Source organism: Podarcis muralis, chromosome 14 (genome assembly GCF_964188315.1).
Source record: "Podarcis muralis chromosome 14, rPodMur119.hap1.1, whole genome shotgun sequence".
Lineage (NCBI taxonomy): Eukaryota > Metazoa > Chordata > Lepidosauria > Squamata > Lacertidae > Podarcis > Podarcis muralis.
Window position 1 is genome coordinate 50,955,569 of NC_135668.1, and position 21,017 is coordinate 50,976,585.

At 46.9% G+C, this 21,017-nt stretch overlaps 1 protein-coding gene across 2 annotated transcripts in view; it reads right to left on the minus strand.

Annotated features, from left to right (window-relative positions):
* TMEM184A (transmembrane protein 184A) overlaps positions 1–21,017 on the minus strand; it is a 42,879-nt gene that overhangs the window by 9,018 nt on the left and 12,844 nt on the right. For both annotated transcript variants that reach the window (XM_028705388.2, XM_077918709.1), the window contains exons 2-6: positions 16,335–16,556; positions 5,491–5,733; positions 2,835–3,000; positions 1,475–1,565; positions 1,270–1,345 (exon numbers count right to left, since the gene is read on the minus strand). In XM_028705388.2, coding sequence (XP_028561221.1) covers positions 1,270–1,345; positions 1,475–1,565; positions 2,835–3,000; positions 5,491–5,733 — 576 coding nt within the window. In that variant the 5' untranslated portion in view covers positions 16,335–16,556. The remainder of the gene's footprint in view (positions 1–1,269; positions 1,346–1,474; positions 1,566–2,834; positions 3,001–5,490; positions 5,734–16,334; positions 16,557–21,017) is intronic.

Consider the following 21,017-nt stretch of genomic DNA (forward strand, 5'->3'; position numbering starts at 1 on the left):
ACCCACAGTGCCACCCGCGTCCCCTCCCCAAAACATAACCCCAGCTTAAATTGAGAGCTGCCAGTATATAACTCTGAACTCTCGCATAGACCCATGGGACCAGAGGCTCCTGAGCCACTGCATTCGTATCTGAAATAAAATGAATCCAAACAGTAAAGACGAGACCTCAAGCATTTTGGTCCCTTGAGCCCTTTGGTTTATGCGATTTTCCCTCCCAAAGGTGATCTGCCAAGCTTTGGAATACTAGTAATCCAGGTTATTGAGATAAAAAGCCTCCCCAAAGCTGGCAGTCATCAAAATATGAGAAACTGGTTTACTGTTATTCAAGTCTCAAACCAATTGCACAAATAAATTCAAAAGAGACAAGGGGAGGAATGAATCATTTGTTCAGTTATCAATGAGATCTCAGAAGTTAATTTTGTCCAGAACCTTTTTACTTTGGGGCAGTCCCACCACATATGTCTGTAGGTCCCAGTACCCTGGCACTATTTGTTTCTATTTCTTGTCCACCCTTTTTCTTAAAGTTCTCTTAAATTTTCCCCCTAAGTATGTGTGGGGTTGTGGGTTGTTGTTTTTTTTTGCACATCTGTAGAAACAAGAACAACAACAATGCTTGCACATAGCTTCCAAGGGACGATAAATGCTTTCTATCTAAGGAAAATCATTAAAACCTTTGCTACAAGATGAGGCAAGGCTGTTCTTTTTTCACTCTTTCTCTCTCTCTCTTTTTGCATTTGCCACAAGAGACTAACACAGCTAGCTCCCTGGAATGTACAGTCAAACCTCGGTTCCTAAACGCCTCTGTTTTGGAACGTTTTGGCTCCCGAACGCCGGAAACCCAGAAGCAACTGCTCCGGTTTCCGAATTATTTTCTGAAGCCAAACGGCTTCCAAGCCGTGTTCTTTATTTCTTTCCATTGTCTTTGCAGCCAGGCCATTGACCCTCGGTTTTTGAACTTCTCGGAAGCCAAACGCTCTTCCGGAATGGATTAAAAGATATGGAGATATGCTTCAAGGTCCAGGTTATGGGAAGTCCTGAAAAATTAATAATTATAATTTGGATGATAATTTGGTCTTTTTTATTTTAGTTTTTTATTTTAATTGGATTATTATGATTTGATATATTAATTGGATCTTTTTTATTGCAAAATAAATAAAAATGATTTAACAAAAAAAAAGTTTGAAAACCGAGGTTCCACTGTATTAGTTTCATCAGAGATGAAAAATGTCCAGCTGCAGCGATAGGCAGTGCCTCTCCTGTGAGCCTCACCTGCTTGCAGAATCTGAGGAATCCAATTGAATAGGACATCCCTTGTAAACAGCATGTTCCATAGAGGCAGCTAGACCTAGGAAAAGATAAGACAAGCCCCCATCAATACAGGCTAGGAGCGCCAAGGGTATGCTGCAGGGGGACACTGCTAACCAATGGGGAGCAGTGGACATTTCCATATTAGAAGCCTAAGATGGCAACTTACACAATGGGTTTCCCTCTGATTTCAGCCATGATGGTGCTCTCCCCTCCGAGGTACTCAAAGCAAAGGCTCAAAAAGCTGTAGATTACAAAGGCTGAAACACGGAAGGAGAGAGAATGGCAGTTAAAAACAGTCCACTCTACAATTTATCTCTCTATATATATATATTTACCACTGCTCATGAAAAGTATACCAGAGTGGTTTGCAACAGCCGTACATAAAACCACACAATAAAAACCATATACAGTGGTACCTCGGGTTACATACGCTTCAGGTTACAGACTCCGCTAACCCAGAAATAATACCTCGGGTTAAGAACTTTGCTTCAGGATGAGAACAGAAATTGCGTAGCGGTGACGCAGCAGCAGCGGGAGGCCCCATTAGCTAAAGTGGTGCTTCAGGTTAAGAACAGTTTCAGGTTAAGAACGGACCCCTGGAACAAATTAAGTACTTAACCCGAGGTACTACTGTAAAAAGTTAGAGATCAGCTAACTTATCATGGAAAGACATATTTTTAATTGTCTGCATAAGCCTGACAGAATAGGAACATTTTCAGCAGGTGTTGAAAAGATGAAACGAAAGCAATTCTATTGGCAGACTGAAGACTGTGAAACTCATGGGCAATGCAAAAAAAAATCGGTCTGTGTGGCCTGCAACAAGATGTTGCAGCGTGAGATCTTCCCCGTTTAGCATTCCAGCCGCTGCATACCCTCTCAGAGCCTCACCATGGTCCATCTGCATTACCAAGCAAACTCAGTCCTCATTGGACTGCTTTTGGAATTTCTCCCTCTCCCTGCCCCCCCCACAGACAAAAAAAAGAAAAAGGGTTTGACTCTGCTAAAACTTGCAAGGTCCGCACCCCATTTCTTGCTCCTCAGAAAGAAAGGTTTCCTTAGTTGTTGCATCAACTTAACACATCTTGGCGATGACACTGGTACTAGCCAGTTGATGCCGTCCACAGTTGACTTTTGCTGGATGCTTGCGGAAAAGAAAATTTATGTTGAGAGAAAGGAGGATTTGCAGAGCTCAGGCCTGGAGAGGAAGTGGTGTGCTTTGCACCGAAGAAGATAAGGATGCTACCAGTGCTCTAAGATGCGCCTGTCTTCAGCCACAGTGTTTCTGAGCCACACGCAGAACGTCTTGTGCAATTCACCACAGAAGTGTTTCTCGGAAGAGAAATGAACTCCTTGCTCCTGAACTTTATTGCAAAAGAAACCCAGCCGTTTCAACATGTGCAGGCCGCTCGGGATCAAACAGCCCTGCGCGCACTCTTTTGCCGTATGCGGCATGCGGCGGTGCAAAATCAGCCCGCCGCAGAACGAGGCGCCCACGTTCCTAGGCCGAACCGCCAAACCCGGCTCACCTTCGTAGCAGTCGCGCACCGAGTCGAAATAAACATAGTATTGGTGGCTGCCGATCAGCAAAAGGCTGAGCCACGAGTCGAAGGCGTAGATCGGCACGATGAATAGGATACGGATGATGTAGCGCTGCTCGTTGGGGATGGTGTAGCTTTTCAAGTGCAAAAAGATCTGGAAGAAAAGAAACGGGCAAGGCTGTGGGAAGCAGGAGATCTACTTCAGAGAAACACAAGCAGGCATAGGCAAAGTCGGCCCTCCAGATGTTTTGGAACTACAATTCCCATCATCCCTGACCACTGGGTCTTGTTAGCTAGGGATCATGGGAGTTGTAGTCCCAAAACATCTAGAGGGCCAACTTTGCCCATGTCTGCAAGAGAGCAAGCTTCTCCCATCCTGGTCTGCCCCGCAGAGGACCTTGAGGTCCATGAATAACCATAGTTCAGAGGTCCCGGGCCCTAAGGAAGTTAGACTATCCTCCACCAGGGCCAGGGCCTTTTCAGTGATGGCTCCGACCTGGTGGAATGCTCTGTCCCATGAGACCAGGGCCCTTCAGGATTTAACCTCCTTCCATCAGGACTGTAAGACAGAGCTATTCCACCTGGCCTTTAATATGAATTCAGCCTGATCTTTTATTTCCCTTCTCTTCCTTCCCCCTCCCCTTTTATGAAGATCACCCGCTCTGAGACCCCACAGTTAATTCTCCCCTGGCCTCCACGCTGGCCCAAGTAGGACCAATTCAGCTAGCTGGCCCTGGGGATTAACAAATTGATTTTTGAATTTTATTGTTATTCATGTATTCATTTATTCTGTATTTTATGCTGGTTTTATAATTAAGTGTTTTAAAGTGTTTTAAATTTGTTGTTAGCTGCCGTGAGCCCGGTTTTTGAATCGGGAAGGGCGGGGTATAAATAAAATATTATTATTATTATTATTATTATTATTATTATTATTATTATTATCCTCAGCCATCAGCCACACCGTCTGAGACGGATGGGAGTTGGGAGTCTGCAACCTCCAGAGACATCCCTGGTGTGAACAACACCGAGCTAGGCACACCTATCACCCGACTTGTCAAAAGGCCATTTCCAATGTTCTTTTGTTAATCAGCCTTGTCTTTAGAACATGGGACTAGAATCTTGTTCTAAGCGCCAGCCTACAGCTCATTGGAATGCAAAGCATGCAATGCACTTGTGGAGCATGGAGAACGTCCAAGGTTCAGGTCTCTGGCATCTCCGAGCAGAGCTGGGAGAGAACCTTGTCCATAACCCCGGAAAGCTGCTGCCAGTCAGTGTAAGCGATATTGATCTCCATGGACCAGGGGCCAGACTCAGTGGAAGGCAGTTTCCTTTGTTCCTAGGAATCATGCTTGGTAAGGAGGAGCCCATTTTAATTGCTGCGGCACCTTCCAAAAAACTTAACACAAAGATGTGTCGCTGTTAAGTGGTGTTTATTATGTCACCATTTTGGAGGTCCCAGGTCGCAAGGTGGTTAGGTTGATCTCAACTAGGGCCAGGGCCTTTTCAGTACTGGCCCCGACTTGGTCGAACGCTCTGTCCCAAGAGACTAGGGCCCTGTGGGACTTGACATCTTTCCGCAGGGCCTTCAAGACAGAGCTGTTTTGCCTGGCCTTTGGTTTGGACTCAGTCTGACCCTTATGTTTCCCTCCCCTTATGGTTTTGATCTATGGGCTACTTTTAAAATGAGGCTGGATTTTAAATTGCATTTTAACCTGTATTTTAAATTGTCCCCCCCCCCTAATTATGTTTTTACTGTAATTTTACTGTTGTTAGCCACCCTGAGCCTGGCTCTGGCCGGGAAGGGCACGGTATAAATAAAATTTATTATTTTAGATTTGTGTCTTCCCTTGGCATGCTGGGAGTTGTAGTCCAATATCATCTGTAGGGCATGAACTTGGGGAACTGTAAAAAGCCCTGTGTTTATTATTATTATTATTATTATTATTATTATTATTATTATTATTCCTTTCCCCCAGACTGGGACTCAAAGCAGCTTACACAAATTTAAACAGCACAGATAAAATACAAAAAACTAAAAAAAGAAATACTTTTTGGGTACTCTCGTTTTGACTCAAGAAAACCACCATTTTATAGTTCAAATCAGAGGAAACAAATACAGTAAATGGGACAAAAGTACAAAGATTCACAAAATGTTTAGGGGTATGCATACAAGACAATTGTTAAAAGGTAAGGAAATGTTTTTATTACCAGTGAAGGAAGGTGAGGACAAACTATTCCTTGAGTGTCTGTTGACTCCCACTTCCCTTTCCTAGGCGCAATATTTTTCCCACCCGAGGGCAAAGCCTCATAAGGCTACACCAGTATTTCAATAACAACACAGCACTATTTAAAAGCCCGTTCTTTAAAAAAAACAGTCCGTTCCCAAAGGAATAAAATGGTCCTCACCTGCTGGCAGAAGGACAACTAGGAGCGAGCCAGCCTAGTTTATTTGGGAGGGAGTTCCAAAGTTGTTTGAGAGCAGCCACTGAGAAGGTCCTCTCCCATATCTCCACCAAGCCTGCCCTTTTGGGTGGCAGGACTGAGAAAAGGGTCTCCCCTAAAGATCTCGGAGCCCGAGGCACATCCCTATGGCAGGATACGGTCTTTCCGAGAGCCTTGGGGCCTCCAGCTTCTCCCAACTTACCTGGTGGCAAGTGATGACGAGGGCAGCCCACACAAAGAGGCCAGAGATCACCTTGGCCGCCGAAGTGGTCAGGAAGAGATGCTGGCTGTCTTGGGAGTGGTTCTGGTCGGCCCTCAGCTGGGAGCCATCGCCTACGACCAGGGGGCCGGAGCCCACCGCCGACGGGAGGAAATCCAAGCTCAGCGTGGCAGGAGACATGTTGCCGGGGGGAGAAGACTCGTTGGCGAGCGTTGCGTTGTTCATCTGGCAGAGAGGAGAGAGAGAGCAAAGGTGAGCTATCGGGAGATAAAAAGGTAACCTATGACACCTCTGCAGGAGGCACAGGGGAGAATCAGGGAACAGAGGGCTTTGTGTTTGCTCTCAGCTCTTTGCAATGACAGCTTTTATTGCACCCTTTTATTGTCCAAGGTCAGAATGGCAGACATGGCAGAGTTTAGACGCAGCTTCGTTAAACGGATCCTTGCCTGGAGCACACCTTTAGCTGAAAGGTATTCAGACTGAGACTTGGTACAAAATAAGAAAGCTTGCATTTATTACAGGAAGTACATTCTTGATAGGGATGCGGGTGGCGCTATGGTCTTTTATAAAAAAATTAAATAAATCATTTTTATTGATTTTCCAATAAAAACAACCAAGCAACATATCCAAATCATAATCCAATTAAAAATAATAAAATCAAACAAAAAAAGACCAATTATAGTCCAAAGTGTAATTATTATTTTTTTCCGGGCTCCCCATAGTCTGGACCTCTGAAGCATATCTCCAAATCCTCATTCCTGCCTCTTCTCGTTTTCATATTTTCTGCCTTCTGATCTTAATGCTTTAAAGTTCTCCATCCCTGGCTCTACAATTCTCAGTCATGTCAGAAATCATATATGCTTTTGTCCATTGAATACAGCTTTATTTGTGTGTATATATATTTTCAACTGTCTATTTGCCAGCGCAGATTTCCCTGACTAAACCACAGAGCCTAGGGCTTCCCGATCAGAAGGTCAGCGGTTCGAATCCCCGCGACGGGATGAGCTCCTGTTGTTTGGTCCCTGCTCCTGCCAACCTAGCAGTTTGAAAGCACATCAAAGTGCAAGTAGATAAATAGGTACCGCTCCGGCGGGAAGGAAAACGGCATTTCCATGTGCTGCTCTAGTTCACCAGAAGCGGCTTAGTCATGCTGGTCACATGACCCGGAAGCTGTACGCCTGCTCCCTCGGCCAATAAAGCGAGATGAGCACTGCAACCCCAGAGTCGGCCACGACTGAACCTAATGGTCATGGGTCCCTTTACCTTTACATTCTTGACAGGAATCAGAGAATCGTAGCGTCAGAAGGGACCCTGAGGGTCATCTAATCCAACCCCCTGCAATGCAGGAATCTCAACGAAAGCATCCATGACAGACGGCCATCAGACCTCTGCTTAGAAACCTCCAAGGAAGGAGAGTCCATCACCTTCTGAGGAGTCCATTCCACTATCGAACTGTTCCTAACCTCAGAACATTTTTCCTGTTGTTTATTTGGAATCTATTTTCTTCTAATTTGAATCCGTTGGTTTGGGTCCTATCTTCTGGAGCAGCAGAGAAGAAGCTTGCTCCATCTTCCATGTGGAAGCCCTTTAGATATTTGAAGGTGTCTATCATGTCACCTGTCTTTTCTTCTCCGGGCGAAACATACCCAGCTCCCTCAATTGTTCCGCATAAGGCCTGGGTTTCCAGACCCTTTATCATCCTGGTTGCCCTCTTCTGCACACCTTTCCAGCTCATCAATATCCTCAAACTGTGGTGCCCAGAACTGGACACAATACCCTAAGCTGGGGTCTGAAATGCTAGCTAACCATCTAGCTGGAGAAACAAAGAAGTCATGCTTGCTCTTTTGTTCTCAGAAGATAGTTCCAATATGACCTCTTGCCTCAAGGTCCAGCAAAAGCAAGTCAGTGGTTCTCAGCCTGTGGGTCCCCAGATGTTGTTGGACTACAACTCCCATCATCCCTGAGCTCTGGCCTTGCTAGCTAGGGGTGATGGGAGTTGTAGTTCAACAACATCTGGGGACCCACAGGATGAGAAAGGCTGAAGTAAGTGATGAGCAGAAGATGTTGTACAGCTAAATGCAACCTAAGATTTATCACACTAAACATCAAAAAAACAAGGAGACGTCAGCACAGATTTACTGGGATGGCCTGGGAAGCTGAAGGTTTCACACAGCCCTGCCATAATCATCATCATCATCATCATCATCATCAATTTATTTATACGCCGCCCATCTGGCTGGGTTTTCCCAGCCACTCTGGGCAGCTCCCAACAGAATACAGTGGTACCTCGCAAGACGAATGCCTCGCAAGACAAAAAACTCGCTAGACGAAAGGTTTTTCCGTTTTCGAGTTGCCTCGCAAGACGAATTTCCCTATGGGCTTGCTTCGCAAGATGAAAACGTCTCGCGACTTTGTTTCCTTTGTCTAAATAATAATTCGCAAGACGAAAAATTTGCTAGACGACAAAACTTGCGGAACGAATTAATTTCGTCTTGCGGGGCACCACTGCATTAAAAGCACAATAAAACATCAAACATTAAAAGCTTCCCTAAACAGGGCTGCCTTCAGATGTCTTCTAAAAGTCAGATCGTTGTTTTATCTCCTTGACATCTGGTGGGAGGGTGTTCCACAGGGTGGGCGCCACTACCGAGAAGGCCCTCTGCCTGGTTCCCTGTAACTTCGCTTCTCGCAGGGAGGGAATCACCAGAAGGCCTTTGGAGATGGACCTCAGTGTCCAGGTAGAATGATGGGGGTGGAGACGTTCCTTCAGGTCTACTGGGCCGAGGCTGTTTAGGGCTTTAAAGGTCAGCACCAACACTATGAATTGTAGCGTCACTTCTCGCAGTGAGGGAACTGCCAGAAGGCCCTCGGAGCTGGACCTCAGTGTCCAGCCATGCAAACCGTATCAGCAAGCTGAGTTGCAGCCAAACTTCCAGCAGCAACCTTGCAAAGTAGCTAAGCGCGCTCTCTCTCTCTCTCTCTCTCTCCCCGCATGTGTGTGTGTGTGTGTGTGTGAGAGAGAGAGAGAGAGAGAGAGAGAGAGAGAGAGAGAGAGAGATTAGCCAAAGGTTACCAAGTGAACTTGCTGATTGAGCAGAGATTAGAACCTGCTTCTTCCTGGTCTCTGCCCAACACTCCCCACCACTAAACCACACAGATTCTATTTTGCAATTCCACATGGAGAAGTCATTTTCCTAGAAGTCACAGCTTGCTTGTTTAAGAACACAAACACACAATCAGAAATTGGGGACCTGGGCCTCCCCAGATGTTGCTGGATGCTGAGCTGCCATCGGCCCCAGCCAGCAGGGCCAAAAGTCAGGGCTGAGGGGACCTGTCATCCAAAAACATCAGGACCTCCAAAGGTTTCCCACCCCCAATTTGGTTTAATACACAAATGTCCAGCCCTTCAGGCACTGGTTCTCTTTTTTCCTGTACCACACTTGGAGAATAAGAATTTGCCTGCGCCACGCTAATTTTTTAATTCATTAGAAATACATTGGGAAACAAAAAGAAACAACTGCTAGCAGTGCTTGGTTTATAATACAGTGGTGCCCCGCAAGACGAATGCCTTGCAAGACGAAAAACCCGCTAGACGAAAGGGTTTTCCGTTTCGGAGGCGCTTCGCAAGACGAATTTCCCTATGGGCTTGCTTCGCAAGACGAAAACGTCTTGCGAGTCTCGCCCTTTCCCCCCCCCGCTTCCCCCCCTTTTTCAAAGCCGCTAAGCCGTTAATAGCCGCTAAGCCGCTAAATCGCTAATAGCGCTAATCCGCTTAGCCGCTAATGGGGTTGCTTCGCAAGACGAAAAAACCGCTAGACGAAGAGAATCGCGGAACCGATTCTTTTTGTCTTGCGAGGCACCACTGTATAGAACACGACTACTTTATAATAGGGACGCGGGTGGCGCTCTGGGTTAAACCACAGAGCCTAGGACTTGCCAATCAGAAGGTCAGCGGTTCGAATCCCCGCAACAGGGTGAGCTCCCGTTGCTCAGTCCTTGCTTCTGCCAACCTAGCAGTTCGAAAGCACGTCAAAGTGCAAGTAGATAAATAGGTACCGCTCTGGCGGGAAGGTAAATGGCGTTTCCGTGCGCTGCTCTGGTTCGCCAGAAGTGGCTTAGCCATGCTGGCCACATGACCCGGAAGCTGTACGCCGGCTCCCTCGGCCAATAAAGCGAGATGAGCACTGCAACCCCAGAGTCGGCCACGACTGGACCTAATGGTCAGGGGTCCCTTTACCTTTACCTTATAATATGATCAGGGATATCCAGAAAGTACAAAACAATGCAGTGACATAAGAACAGGAATCATTCTCAAAATATACCGTATTTTTCGCTCTATAACACGCACCCGACCATAACACGCACGTAGTTTTTAGAGGAGGAAAACAAGAAAAAAAAATATTCTAAACGAAACAGTGGATGTATGATTTTTGTGGTTCATGCTGTGGCCACAGCCATGTGATCTGACAGTGAGTTTGGAGTAGCCCAGTGCAAAAATCCTGAGGATCCATGTGGATCCATGCTTTGTAACCACGTTTTTGCACCACTACGGCCCCAGGCAACAGTGGGTGCGTGATTTTTTTGGTGCAAGATGTAGCCATGGACGTGTTATGTGATCCGTGGATCCGTGCTTTGTAACCACGTTTTAAGTGGGGAGGGAAGGAAAAGCACTCAAGGGACAAGGAGAAGGATGCTGCTAATAATGCAGAAGAGGGGTTTAAGGGGAGAAGAAGCATGTGTGTGGTGGGTGGATAAGGATGCTGCTAATAATGCAGAAGAGGGGTATAAGGGGAGAAGAAGCATGCGTGGGGTGGGTGGAGAAGGATGCTGCTAATAATGAAGAAGAGGGGTATAAGGGGATAAGGCTCCTCTCCTCTCCCACTTTGCTCCTTTAAAGCAAGCAGGCTCTCTGTCCCTCTCTCCTCCCCACTCAGTGGCTCTTCTCCCGCTTTGCTGTTTCAAAGCGAGCCACAGAGGAGGGAAGGAAGGGGAACCATGGATCCTCTGCTCACGACTGCAGCAGATCCCTCCCCCCCGCCACCCGTAGGCATTCCCTCCATAACACGCACAGACATTTTCCATTACTTTCTAGGAGGAAAAAAGTGAGTGTTATGGTGCAAAAAATACGGTAATTATAAACGAGTCGTCCCCAGCATTCTGTTCCAACTTTGATTCTGGTGCAGAGGGCCTTCCATTCGCTTCGGCTGGTGGCCCCGTTGGGCCCCATCTGGACAGGTAGCCTTGACCTCTGTTGTCTACGCTCTAGGTTAGATTACTGCAATGCGTTATACGTAGGGCTGCCTCTGAAGACGGTTCAGAAACTTCAGCTGGTGCAGAATTCAGCGGCCAGCTTGCTCACCGGGGCAAGAGAGTTTGAGCATATTAAGGTAAAAAAAGGTAAAGGACCTCTGGACGGTTAAGTCCTGTCAAAGGCAACTATGGGGTTGCGGCGCTCATCTCGCTTTCAGACTGAGGAAGCTGGCGTTTGTCCATAGACTGCTTTCCAAGTCATGTGGCCAGCAGGACTAAACAGCTTCTGGCGCAATGGGACACCGTGACGGAAACCAGAGCACATGAAAATGCCATTTACCTCCCCCCCCCTCAGCGGTACCTATTTATCTACTTGCGCTGGCATGCTTTCAAACTGCTAGGTTGGCAGGAGCTGGAACCGAGCAACGGGAGCTCACCCCGTCGTGGGGATTCGAACCGCCAACATCCCGATCGGCAAGCCCAAGAAGCTCAGTGGTTTAGACCACAGCGCCACCCGCGTCCCTTTTCAGCATATTACCCTGATCCTGGCCCAACTGCACTGGCTGGCAATTACCGTATTTTTCTGTGTATAAGACTAGGTTTCCCCCCTAATAAATTATGTCAAAAATTAGGGGGCGTCTTATACACGGATAGTGCCAAGGCCATTTTAACATCTTATACCTCTTTTAAATGTGTTTTTTTTTGGGGGGGGGGCATTATTGGCTTGTGTGTGTCTTGTTTTTATGATGTACTTTGTCTTTTGATATTTTTTTTTTAGTTTTTAAATTGCTTTATTGAACTTTTTAAAAAAACCGTAACACAAAATCAAAACCACCCATAACAAATAAAGATCAAATAATTGTCAATATCTGTTACACTTTCACAGTCTTCTTCTTAGTTCCATTGACTTCCTGCCAATTCCCCCTAATTTTAAATGTATATTTATCTAGTGCACTATTTGTCTCTGTTTGAGATAATTACTTAACCAAGAGGTTATGTCTTCCTAAACCTATCTGGTGTACAACAGAAGCTATTCAAGAGCTGCCACAGATTTCATGGTATTGCAGGCTTTCTCTTTTTATATTGTATGTGTGATGTTGTGAACTCTCCCGAGATCTATGGGTGAAGGGCGGTATACAAATTTTATTAATAAAATAAACAAATAGATGGACCATTGGGTCTGACTCAGCAAATTACAGCACCATATATTCCCAAACCCTCTATTTCTAAACAGGAAACTCGGTTATTCAGCAGTTCGGCAGGCATGATTGCATCTCCTTCTAACCACTGGTTGAAGTGACTCTCGCTTCTTTGGTTTTAGATAAAGCAAGATTTTCAACTCTTGTTTCTCTGGCTTTGCTTTCTCCACTAGCCCTCTGGATTGCAGAAATTCTCCTGAGGGTGACAACCAAAATCCGTCGCAGAATTCTTTTAAAAAGCAGGGCTTTCTTGGCTGATGGCTTTGCACCTTTCCCCGTTCTTGGTGGTCTTCCTGTTACAGTTTGCTAAGCCCAAAAGACAATGATTTTTTTGCCAGCAGAAGCAACAGAGCCAGGATTTCTCAGGGTGTCCCGTTCCCAGCATCAAACTAATAATATATGTGTATTTTTAGGCAGTGGACAACACGGTTCCATCTTTAGATCTCATTCCTTACATTTATCAAGGCTTCTATTCTGGGACTCCTCCTTTAAAGAAGAAACACGCCAACGTTTCCAAGAACCGGAACAAGTGTCCAAGAGCCCCCCGGCTAGGGCTGATGGGAGTTGTAGTCCAAAACATCTGGAAGGCTCCAGGTTCGGAGAAGGCTGTCCCAAAGCAATAGAGATCAGCCTGCGGGCCAGATCCAGCCTCCAGCAAACGTATATTCAAGCCACAATAAAGCTCATGTATTTACTTCTGAAGAATAAGAAGCAAATCAGCCACAAAGCAGTTTTCAAGTAACTACGGGATGGGGAACCTGTGGCCGTCCAGATGTTGTCGGACCAAATCTCTCCATCACGCCAACCTGGGCCGGGCTGAAAGGAACCGTTGAGATTTGGCGTTCTGCACTCCCAATTCAATTTTATTGCTGCTTTGCTCCCAATAGTGAATCCAACGGTCAGGAAGGCAGTTTCTGCACGTGCTGGAGAGCAGGGTGGATTTGATTTAAATCACGATTTAAATCACTAGTTAGTAAGACTTGATTTAAATCTTCTTCTTTTTTTTAACAGAAAGGCATTCCTGCTGGTATAATTGGTGAATAGCCTTTGGACTAGAATCTTTAGAAAGATTTTTTCCTCCAAAAGCATTTTCTTTTAAAATCCAATTTAAATAAATAAAAAATCAATTTACCGTATTTTTCGCCCTATAGGACGCACTTTTCCCCCTCCAAAAATGAAGGGGAAATGTGTGTGCGTCCCACGGGGCGAATGCAGGCTTTCGCTCCAGGCTTCAGGAGAGCCCCAGCGCCAGCCCCACAAGGTCGGGGGACAGCGGGGAGGCGGAACGCCACCATCCCGCTGTCTCCCGATGTGGTTTGGAGGCTGACGGTGGGGAGACGCGTGCTTCTCCCCGCTGCCAGCCCCGCAAGCTCCGGGGACAGCTGGGAGGCGCAGCGCGTCTTCCCACGGTCCCCGGACCTGGTCTGCAGGTGGGCGGCGAGGAGAAGAGCGCTTCTCCCTGCTGCCGGCCCCACAAGCGCCTGGGGGGGAAATAAATTTTTTTTTCTTTATTTCCCCCCCAAAAAACTTGGTGCGTCCTATGGGCCGGTGCGTCCTATGGGGCGAAAAATACGGTAAATAAAAACAATCAGATTTAAATTTAAAAATCTGATTATTATTACAGTGGTATTATTACAGTGGTACCCATGTGAATGGGATCCGTTCCGGAGCCCCGTTCGCATCTTGAAGCGAACGCAACTCACGTCTGCGCGTGCGTGGGCCGCAATTTGCCACTTCCGCACATGCACATGATGTAATTTTGACCGTCTGCGCATGCGCGAGCGGTGAAACCCGGAAGTAACATGCTCTGTTACTTCCGGTTCGCAGTGGAGCGTAACCTGAAAACACTCAACCTGAAGCAGCTTCAACCCAAGGTATGACTGTAATTATTATTATTATTATTTTAATCATTGATTTTTATCCATGCTGTAGAAGGAACGAGCGACACCAGTGAATCATTTACCAACAGATCCTGCTGCAGAAACTGAGCGCAGCAGAGGCTGCAAAGCAGATCTCGCAGCACAATGTGCATGAGAACATTGGGCCGGCACAGAAGCCTGTCTAGCAGCATGGAAACAGGGCAGGGTGTGGACATTCTCAGATGCTCCAACTGTTCCTGCTTCTCAGGAGTGCCGCCGCTTTTCTGGCCCTCCTCTCTATTTATGCCTCTTGGTTCTGCCTCCTTGTGAGAAGCAAGAACGTAGCAAGCTGCTTAAAGGAGTCTGCCCAAAAGATGGAGGTTGGGGTGGAAAAGCCCCCCCTTTCCCCATAGTTTTCCCCCCATAGAACTGTAGAGTTGGAAAGGACCATGAATCTCCTCTAGTCTAACCCCCTGCAATGCACGAATCTTTTGCCCAAGGTGGAGACTCGAACCCTTGACCCTTGAGATTAAGAGTCTCATGCTCCACCAACGGAGCTATCTCAGCTTTGTTGTTACACATAGAAACTCCTAGAAGTCCTCCTTCCTCCACACTTCTTAAGATGGCGCCAGGTGTCCATCACCTTTGTGACTCTTATATAAATGTAATTAACCACGTGTGGGAGTTTAGAGGGATAATCAGATAAGCTGATTAAAAAATAAATAAATCGAACTGATCCAATCAAGTCTGTGGGACCAATAACAATTTGGACAGCCAATCATTTAAAGAGCCCACCCAACTCATTCATAGATTGTAGGTGGGCCTGTAACCATTCAATCCCTCCCAGATGACCTGATCATTGAGCATTCACCCCTATGGTTTTGCAAGGATATCAGACAACACCAGCTATTTCCTGAGCATTTGTTGTGATTTAATTCTGGGGAAGTCAGATGAAACTGCACGGAACAAATGGTATCCCAGTGCATTTTGCCATCGCTTTCCTTGTTGCAATTAAGGAGCAGGATTGCTGTACGAGAGCTCCAAATCAGTTTTTGTCACCCAAGATGAATTTCCTGGTATGTGATTGATACCCACATGAAAATGGCAGCGGCCCGGGAGCACCCTGAGTTAAGGCTGCTTTTAAAGCAAAATTTGGAAGAAATTGATCTTTTAGTGTGGCAGCACCCACACTTTGGGACTCCCAACCTACCAACATCAGCCAAACGCCATTTCAATGCCTGCTAAAACCAGATACAGTCATTCCTCATGTTACGTCTGCTTCATGTTACATTCTTTCAGGTTACGTCCCGCGGCGCCCCGGAAGTCCCGGAAAGGGTTACTTCCGGGTTTCACCGCTCACGCATGCACAGAAGCGCAAAATGACATCACGCGCATGCACAGAAGCAGTGAATCGCAACCCACGCTTGTGCAGATGTGCCGCTGCGGTCTGCGCTCTTTTCATGTTGCGAATGGGCCTCCAGAACGGATCTCTTTCGCAACCATAGATACTACTGTACATGGAAAATTGATGTGTGTTTTAATTCGTTTTGGGTTTATCGGTGATTCTAATTATTATTTTTCTAAATACTTGTTCTTATCTGTTTTTATCAAAATTCTATTGTTTTGTTCTTTCTGTAAACTGCTTTGGTCAGGTTTTATTGCAATCAAGCGGTACAGTGGTACCTTGCAAGACGAATGCCTCGCAAGACAAAAAAACTCGCTAGACGAAAGGGTTTTTTGTTTTTTGAGCTGCTTCGCAAGACGATTTTCCCTATGGGCTTGCTTCGCAAGACGGAAACGTCTTGCAAGTTTGTTTCCTTTTTCTTAACACCGTTAATACAGTTGCGACTTGACTTCGAGGAGCAACTCATAGAACGCGGTGTGGTAGCCTTTTTTGAGGTTTTTAAAGACTTTGGTGATTTTTGAAGCTTTTCCAAAACTTTCCCGACACCGTGCTTCGCAAGATGACAAAAATCGCAAGACGACAAAACTCGTGGAACGAATTAATTTCGTCTTGCGAGGCACCACTGTATATAAATTTTATGAAATAAACAAACACTGACCACTCAAAACGGGTGCTTCTTAGATTCAGAAAGAAGCTCCAACTTCATAAACCACTTATTTTCTTTCTTCCGCCTCCCTCTTTCTCTCTCACACATACACACACGTAAGTAACACAGTTAACACACTCTGGGAACAAACATGCCCTAAGCTTCCCACTTCATCCATTACAGGTTTCCCACACCAATCAACATGAGCTTTCAGCCATTAATTCACCAATTAGACTGATCAAACCTCGCACCCATAGCAGGGTAAGACTCCCATTCAAGTTCCTCTGGAGATCAGCAGCATGCCTTAATATTTCCCTGTTCCCACCTAGGCACACCGTTGAGCAATAGAAAAAAAAATCACCCTGGTTTTTCCGGCAACCGCTTCCACCCCCATCAGACGCACGCTTCGGCTACCTTCTCAGGTGAGCCTCCCTCATTCTCCCCCCTGTAACACACGTGCAACTCACCCCAGAGTTTTACGCCCTTGCAGGAGAAGAGCTTCAGTTATCTTCAGCCGAGGAACACACCAGCGTCTAAAAATACTCCTCTTCGTGCTCTCCGAAGAACGGGAAGGCGGGGAGAACGCTGGGCAGAGGAATTCGGGATGCAGACGAGCAGCCCCAACTGCCGGGGGGCTGGGTGGTCCCACAGGGCAGCGGCTCAGAGCTCAGCGCGAGGGACACTGGCATCTAAAGGAGGAGAGAGGCAGAAGAGGCAGGCGTGAGCAAAAGATCAGCTAGCCACCAGTTCCCTCCTGGGAATCGTAGCTGGCAGAGAAAACGGCTCCTGGGGCCAAGCAGGTAGCGCCAGGCACAGTCCAGCAAGTAAACATTAACTGGGCTGCAAAGATAAGTCACTAGGCTGATGTCATGAGAAAGGAAGCAGCAAGGGGCACAGCGCCCGCCTGATTTGTTTCCATAAATAAATAAATAAATAAATAAATAAATAAATAAATAAATAAAAATTTATTTATACCCTGCCCATCTGGCTGGGTTTCCCCAGCCACTCTGGGCTGCTTTCAACAGATATTAAAATACAATAGTCTATTAAACATTAAAAGCTTCCCTAAACAGGGCTGCCTTCAGATGTCTTCTTAAAGTCGGGTAGTTGTTGTTTGACATCTGGTGGGAGGAATTTCCACAGGGTGGGCGCCACCACCGAGAAGGCCCTCTGCCTGCTTCCCTGTAACCTCACTTCTCACAGGGAGGGAACTGCCAGAACGCCCTCGGCACTGGACCTCAGTGTCCGGGGTAGAATGATGGGCGTGGAGACGCCCCTTCAGATATACTGGGCTGAGGCCACTTAGGGCTTTAAAGGTCAGCACCAACACTTTGAATTGTGCTTGGAAACGCCGAATTTCTTCCTTATCCATTTTGCGAACCCGTCTTGGAAAGGGAAGGGCCACAAATCCAGTGTTCAAGGACCGGCTTGCGTGCCAGGGGCCCCAGGTTTCCACCCTGGGCATCTTCAGGCATGGCTGGGAGGAGTTCCTCCCTGGAACCCTTGAGAGTCACTGTCAGTCAGAGCAGGCAGTACTGAAGGAGTGTCTCCACCCCCATTGTTCAGCCCGGACTCTGAGGTCCAGCGCTGAGGGCCTTCTGGCGGTTGCCTCCCTGCAAGAAGCGAAGTTACAGGGAACTAGGCAGAGGGCCTGCTCGGTGGTGGCACCCACCCTGTGGAACGCCCTCCCATCAGATGTCAAGGTCTGTTCTTAACCTGAAACTATTCTTAACCTGAAGCACCACTTTAGCTAATGGGGCCTCCTGCTGCTGCTGCTGCGCCACCGGAGCACGATTTCTGTTCTCATCCTGAAGCAAAGTTCTTAACCCGAGGTACTATTTCTAGGTTAGCGGAATCTGTAAACTGAAGCGTATGTAACCTGAAGCATATGTAACCCAAGGTACCACTGTATCTGACTTTTAGAAGACATCTGAAGGCAGCCCTGTTTAGGGAAGTTTTTAATGTTTGATGAATGAATTTATTATTACGGTCACAGACCAGTTCTGGCTCACTTACAATATCAGGAATATCATAAAACACGACGGGGATACATTGAATTGAAACTGGGTATAACAGGGACAATACAGATGTAGCAGCAGTTAAAAATATGTATGTTAATTCTTAATCACTAAAATATAACCTAAAATTGTCATTTAAAACCTTAATCATTCTGGTAGTACAGCTTGTTCCCTAAGTTTTATGGCAGTCGCACAGAATTTGGCCACCCTTAGCGTGATCTCTAGATCCTTGTCCTCTACCAGGAGTTTTAGACATTGAAGTCCGGACCCATTTGGAGACTTTTGTATAACAGGGGTGATAAATACCAAAATGTCTGATGTTTTATCGTGTTTTTGATATTCTGTTGGGAGCAGCCCAGAGTAGCTGGGGAGGCCCGGTCAGATGAATGGGGTATAAGTAATAAATTATTATTATTATTATTATTATTATTATTATTATTATTATTATTATTATTATTATTATTATGAGCCACCTTTTCTTGGGGGTTCCCCAGCCGGTTCCTTCCACCATTCCTCTGCCTCCAATCAGTCCATGACAGGTAAGCCCACTGAATCTTGACTGAGTGATCTGAAGATTGGTGTATTTCCCATTTAGAGTCTAGCAATTAAAAAGCTGCAGTACCGATTCAATGCACACTATTTGCTGGTACTCCCAGTGAGAAATACATTCTGCGCCCATATAATAGGAGCAGCTGTTAAGTTGTGGGCGAACATATCAGACGACACAGCGATTCTTCAAACAGCTCTTGTTTATTCAGAGGCCAGAATAGAACTGAAATGAAGAGCTCAGTCAGCCTGCTTATATAGAGATCCAGAACATCGTAACTGTAGCAACTTTCTAAAACTATCCAATCACTGAACGTCACTTTCAATCCTTCATTTGCATACAAACTATCCAATCACTGAACATCACTTTCGATCCTTCATTTGCATAACTATCTACAGTATCCCCCTGCTGGCCCAGAGGGAGAACTTCAGTACATAACAGCAGCAATCTGCATTACCATATAACAGACAGAGCTCTATTCATCATCTATCTCAGTGTTTCCCAACCTTTTTTGGGCAAAGGCACACTTGTTTCATGGAAAAAATCTCGAGGCACACCACCATTAGAAAATGTTTAAAAAATTAACTCTGTGCCTATATTGACTATATATAAAGTAACTCTCTTTAATAGGAATCAAATAAACACAAAGAAACTATTTTATAATTACTTTATTATGAAATAGTAAGTAAACAGAAATATGAAAAATTATAAAATACTTTATTCAATGCGCAACCTGGGCCTGTTTGGCTGAACACAAAGCTGATATTCTGGCTGGAATCGAAGAAAGACACACACGTAGCTCTTCGTCAACAGCTCTCAGTCTCTCTCTGTATTTAGTTTTTATAGCAAATGAAGGAAGAGTAAGCAGGCTGGGGTGGGTTAAGTAAGGGCTGAAAGTGCCTAGATGAAGTGGGGGAAGCTAGAGAGGAGGTACATTCTGACATTTGAGGATAGACTAGGTTCTTTATGTGAATGATAGGTGAGTTATTTGACAGATCGAACTGAGAGCAAGGTGTGGCTTGTGTAGCTGGGGTGGACATGAATGTTTGGGGTGCAAACCCCAGGCCGGCCAGGTCCGAGGGGGGGGGGCAGGGAGAGACGGGCCTGCCTGCCTCTGCCTGCGCTGTGGTGTGTTTTGCCCCGACCGACGGACGGACCGACCTGCCAGCTGTCTCCGCAGTAGCAGCGCGGACTGGAGCTCCGTCATTCTCCCCGCCGGTGCCCGGGGAGGGGAGTGTGGGGTGGCCGCTGTGGAAGCGACGGCGTGCTCCTCCTCCTCCTCTTGCCGGGCTAGAGCCAGCCGGCTAGCGCTCGCCCCTCCTTGCTCGAGCCGACCCCGCCGCCGGGGGCCTTCCCGTCCTCTCAGCGGCGCCGCCTCGCGTCCCTCGTCCGGGGGTTGGGAGGGGGCTGGGGGGGAGGAAGGGGGCAAGGGGGAGCAGCCACCGCCGCTCCTGAGGAGATTCTGAGGCGGTGGCGGGCGACGCGTGGCGGAAGAGGAGGGGTCCCGCCAGCCTCCTTTCTCTCTCTCTCTCCCTCACGGAAACCTTCCCCTCAGCTTCTGCCGCTTTTTCTCTTCTTTCCCTCTTCCTTTTTTTTTTTTTTTTTAAAAATGAAAAATCTTTCCTTTCTCTCTTTTCCAGCCCCCCCTCCCCTCTTCACGGAATTTCACTGCACTCGGGCGCCGCGGCGCGCAGGCGCACTGCTCGCTCCTCTTTCCGTGCAGGCGCCTTCTCTCTCTCTTTCGCCTCCTTTTCTTTCTCTCTCGATGGTCCGCCTACAAAGGAGCGAGGGAGGCGCCCGCCATGTTTGGATTTGCATCCAGCAGGAGATGCCGCCGCCGCCCCGCCTCTCGCCGCCCGACTCGCCCGCCTCCCTCCCACGGCACACCAGGCAACGTCTCGCGGCACACTAGTGTGCCGTGGAACACCGGTTGGGAAACACTGATCTATCTAACTTACAGTAAGTCCTGGGAATGCAGTGTGGTGCCCTTCTGGAAGTTTTGGACTACAACTCCCATCAGCCACTGCCAGCATTAAAAATGGTCATGGGAAGATGGGAGTTGTGGTCCAAAATATATGCAGGAGGCTGGATTGTAGGAACAGTAGGAATACCTTTACGTCGTAAGATTTATACACTGCTTGGTTGTCAAAAAAAATTCAGCGGTTTACAGAAAAAGATGAGACAAAATTTTCAACGAGGAAAGTTAACAACCATGTAAGACTTTCGCAAAAGTTAGAATAGCAATAGACTAAAGACAGATAAAAAACTCGCACCAGCTTTCTAAACATCTAGGTAGGCTGGTCGAAACAGAAATGTTTTTAGCAGGCGCTGAAAAGAGGACGGTGAAGGCGCCTGCTTGGTGTCAATATGGGATGCTGGTTAGACCAGTTCTCCGGAAGAGGAAAAATGCCTTCTGCTGATCCTGTTCTCCACCAGTCTGAACCGCAACCTGGGGACACTGGACTCGCGTGGTCCAGTGTCCAGAACCAAGACACCCGCTCGGTGAGTCCCCGCGCTGCTAACCGGAATGGTGCAGTGCGGTGCGGGGACTCTCTTCTGTGTCATCAGAAATCACACCTGCACAT